Raw genomic sequence first — 3,943 nt, 5'->3', positions numbered from 1 at the left:
AACAAAATTTCATCGCCACCGTGTCTTGTCGCCCTTTACAACATTTTAATGGAAACTGAATTGTATCCACATGTTATCGAAGGACTTTTCGAGAACAAGTAGCACGTTGTAAATAGACTATTGTAAAGGACATTAGAAACTCTGAATAAATTATGAAACTATAATCCCTAATTCATATCCATTTAACAGACATCTTTTAGCATATTCCTTTCTTTATTTCATCGTTGAATTTTAAGGAAAAAAATCCATGGGAGGAGATAAAACAAGCTTTCGGAAGGATATGGTCCTCCATAAAACGAAAGTTCGAAATAGCTAAATGTTCATTCTTCTTTTTTACGTATCCAATTTTTTAATCTTCAGACGTTGTTTTGAGTTTTAATGAGTGTCGTTTGGAGTGCTAGCACAAAGGACGTATTACAAGGAATAAATTTCGAAGTATTGAATCGCAATTCACTCTCGGAGAATTCGCCTAGTACGGATGATATAAGCCAACTTATCACGTTCTCTCATTCCAATGTCTTCCGTTTACGTCAAGGAATAGATTCCGCCAAAGGCATTTGCTCATTCTTCAGAAACTATGACGCATTAAGTCCTAATAGCTTTTTGAGACTTAATTTTCATTATTTTAGTGGCTCCAATAAAGTCGGAAAGCCTAGAAAAGTCGCTTATGTTTAAAGTCCATGTTATTCTTCTTTTTTGAAACACGTTTCATGGTATGATTTGAGGAGTGTTTGTTTTGTCCTGAAGGCGTTCTGAAACAACGCAAACATGACGATAACACACTAGTTTACTTGAGGAGAGATGTACAGGAAATATTCTTTACACTTTGACACAAAGTTTCATTATCAAAGGAATCAAAGTATACTATTTCCATTTCTTGAACGACAGATCGTAACGTCATCTAGTCCCTCAACGTTTATTATCCTTAGTGGGTTGTCAACAGTCCCCCTAACGTATTCCTCCTTCCAGTTCTTGAAGTGCTGGAGTGATACAATGTTCCCTTTAGATCGCGCTCGAGAGAAACCTAAACTCTTGAAGAGTGCTAGTCGGAACTTCTTACTTCTCCACGCATAAACACAGGGATTTAAAAACGAGCTTAGGAACATCGTTGTAAAAGACCAATGGAATCTCGTGTAGTCACTGCTTCCCTTGAGTTGAAAAACCAAATCCGGCAAGAATAGAATCACAGAGTTGCCTATAAGGAATGCAAGTGTCCGTGTCGTAAGGTAATCATGCGTTAATTTGGCAACTCTGTAGTTGTGCGAAATAGCCTCGTACTGAGAAACGATCTGACGACGTTGCTTCCTGGCAATGGTGAAAATTTTACTGTACATCAAAAGAAACATGATGAGCATACAGAAGTGAAAATAAGGAGCGGGTTTTTGAAGCGGGGTAGAGGAAAACAATATGGCCATAATTATAGACAGAAACCACCCGACACACACTGCCAAGCCAATATTCTTTCCCCGCATCACAGTGCCATACTCCAAAGAAAGCCACACAGCAAATAACCGATTTATGGTGAGTGATAGGAGGTTAAAAAACGAGGCGTGCAGAGCAATGTACGATACAATCTTGAAATATCTAAAGTTTGTTTCACTCCATGTTTGGTTCAGGTAGTAAATATATAGCGGCTGAGCGATGGAACACACAATTAAGTCTGCCACACTAAGGTTCAAAATGAAGTAGTTAACACCGGTCTGCAGTTCTTCGTTCCTGTATATGACAAAACACACCAGCAGGTTTCCGATCGTTCCCCCGGCAGAAAAAAATCCATTGATAACAGATAGAACAATTAAGAAGGTTTTCATCACCTCAAAATTCAGGTGCTCGTGGTTCTATCTTTTTCCACGGTGGGTTAGTTTTCAGTTTTTGTTTTACTGTAGCGAGAATAATGGTATTGAAGAGATTCCTCCCAGGTGACAGTTGCTTCTCGGTTGAGTTTTATGACAGGAAATTTATTTTCTTGGACTCCCTGGGCTCTATAATTAAAAAGAACAAAATAAAAGCATTTCTTTTTACCCCCATCGCTATAAGGACGTCATCCCTTTAATCATATCATCAGGCGCCTTTGAAGTCATGCGTTGTCTTAACATTTTAAAGGTGTCTTTTATTCATTTTCATCCTGACATTAAAGCCGAAAAGCGAGGAATTATAACGTCTTACACCTGTGAATCTTAATGAGAGTAAATCACCATCAACACGTTTGCTTTCACTGTCGAGGTGAAAAATCTCTTCACTTTCGGTAGTTTTTCAAGAACGAAAAATACATTATTTGGGTTTTTTAGAACGATTTCACTGTTTTAAATCATTCCTACAACAAATTTTGCTTTTGAAATGACTGAAGGTTGGATAATTGAACTGCTGGACCAAAAGTATGTGCAACCGACATATTTTAATAAATGCATTTGCTTCATGAAGTTCAATTCAATTAGCATCCCACGTTGACATGTAAAAAATAAACACTACCGAAAGTGCGATGTTTTGTTGCAAATCCCCCTTGCCTTCATGGACGTCCCATCTTGTTTTCAAGTTGTGGTTCAAAGCTGAAACAGTCACGATACTAAGGACATCAATTATTATCTTAGAATTAAAATGTATAGATAAGGCAACATGCACTGTCTGATTAATAGCCTCGGAACCAGAAATTTCTACAGTATAGCTAAGATTAAAAACTGAGTCATGATCGTGGCAGTTCGTGTGATTTCTTTATCTCTCAGTTATCACTATTTCATACTTTTTTTCCAAGGTGCATAAGCATAACAAGATTTTTGTTTTGGAAAACGTTGCCAAAGAACTTTATTCTAATGTCTATAAAATACCTGAATCTGGTGTCGAGTAAGGTGGGACGTGCCGGGAACAAGGCACACAAAAGTAACCGTTTAGAAAATGGGTAATTTGATTCCAGTTGCTTGTAGAGATCTAGCATCCTCTCATCAAAGAGGAACGGCCGTCAAATCTACTTCAACCAGCTGGTTCTGCCTTTATTAAAAGAATTGCTTGGCCACTTTTCTTATGTCAAGAACTTTGTGTCAAATCGCTGGCGATAGTTTCAATTAGGGCACGAAATTTGTCGAACGACATAAGAGATATTAGATATGACAAACGACAAGAAGTTGTCTTTCTCGGCAAATCGCAATATTTTTCTTAGATTTGCCGGTCGGAAGCAGCAAGACAATTTCAATATGAAATTTTGAAACTTTGAGTCTAAACTATTCGGCTTCATTCCGGATTAACAAAGGTCACATGATCGTGAAACAAGACTTCTTTATTTTGACGATGCAAGGGTCTGTAAATGTCGAGACAGTCTTATCGAAAAATGATAATAATCATGCACGCAAAAAAATTATGAAGAAGTCCAGCAAACTTTAATTACATTTTGAGGAATATGTGCTAAGACCATATCAACCATTTTTCTTATTGGCTGCATGGTTGTGAAAATTGAATTTAAACTCAGCGGTCACTGAGCGCTTACATGGATTGCGATTTTAATCGGCAACTATAACTTACTAAATTAAGTCAGTAACAATTTAAAAACAAATCCTACAATCTTAAGTTATAAAATTGCTCTTAAGATTTATTATCATGGTGATTCTTCTTGTTTCGAATTTTTTGGCTTGTAGGTCGATGTTTGTTTCCATTCGAAAGCGCCATCCAAGTCTATTTTTAATTTCAATGCCAGCTGGGTAAATAGCCCTTTTAAATATTCATAATCTGGTTCCTCCTCGAATTCTAATGCTCTACAATAATTAAGATAAACTTTAAATGCATCGGGTAAGTCTTGGCAAAGCCTTTCTACTGAGACTGACAGCTTCTTGTCGGATATCATTTTGTATCTCTCTTGATCATTTCGAGCTTGAAGTCCTTGCCATGGGAGAGAACCTTTCAGGAAGTATAACAGAAGATATCCCACGGATTCCAAATCATCCCTCCGGCTCAGCTC

At 37.4% G+C, this 3,943-nt stretch overlaps 2 protein-coding genes across 2 annotated transcripts in view; both read right to left on the bottom strand.

The window, feature by feature from the left end:
- Nucleotides 1-2,959, bottom strand: LOC138020376 (adenosine receptor A2b-like). The gene is made up of 2 exons (XM_068867376.1): nt 2,823-2,959; nt 1-1,982 (listed from the first exon to the last, which is right to left on the bottom strand). The coding sequence occupies exon 2, from the start codon at nt 1,809-1,811 to the stop codon at nt 855-857; it is 957 nt and encodes a 318-aa protein (XP_068723477.1). The 5' UTR covers nt 1,812-1,982; nt 2,823-2,959; the 3' UTR covers nt 1-854.
- Nucleotides 2,960-3,399: 440 nt separating this feature from the next.
- The window catches only part of LOC138020365 (casein kinase I-like), a 29,898-nt gene continuing 29,354 nt past the window's right edge, over nt 3,400-3,943 (bottom strand). Inside the window, exon 3 of the mRNA XM_068867367.1 lies at nt 3,400-3,943. This exon is cut by the window's right edge and continues 135 nt beyond it. Within this exon, the coding sequence (XP_068723468.1) occupies nt 3,584-3,943 (360 nt within the window). The 3' untranslated portion in view covers nt 3,400-3,583.

Source organism: Montipora capricornis, chromosome 2, assembly GCF_036669925.1.
Source record: "Montipora capricornis isolate CH-2021 chromosome 2, ASM3666992v2, whole genome shotgun sequence".
NCBI classification, from domain to species: Eukaryota; Metazoa; Cnidaria; class Anthozoa; order Scleractinia; family Acroporidae; genus Montipora; species Montipora capricornis.
Note: the sequence above shows the minus strand (reverse complement) of the source record. Positions and strands in the feature narration are given on the sequence as shown.

What these genes read in the sequence shown, in the direction of transcription:
- LOC138020376 (XM_068867376.1), bottom strand. Translation starts at nt 1,811, where the DNA reads ATGAAAACCTTCTTAATTGTTCTATCTGTTATCAATGGATTTTTTTCT.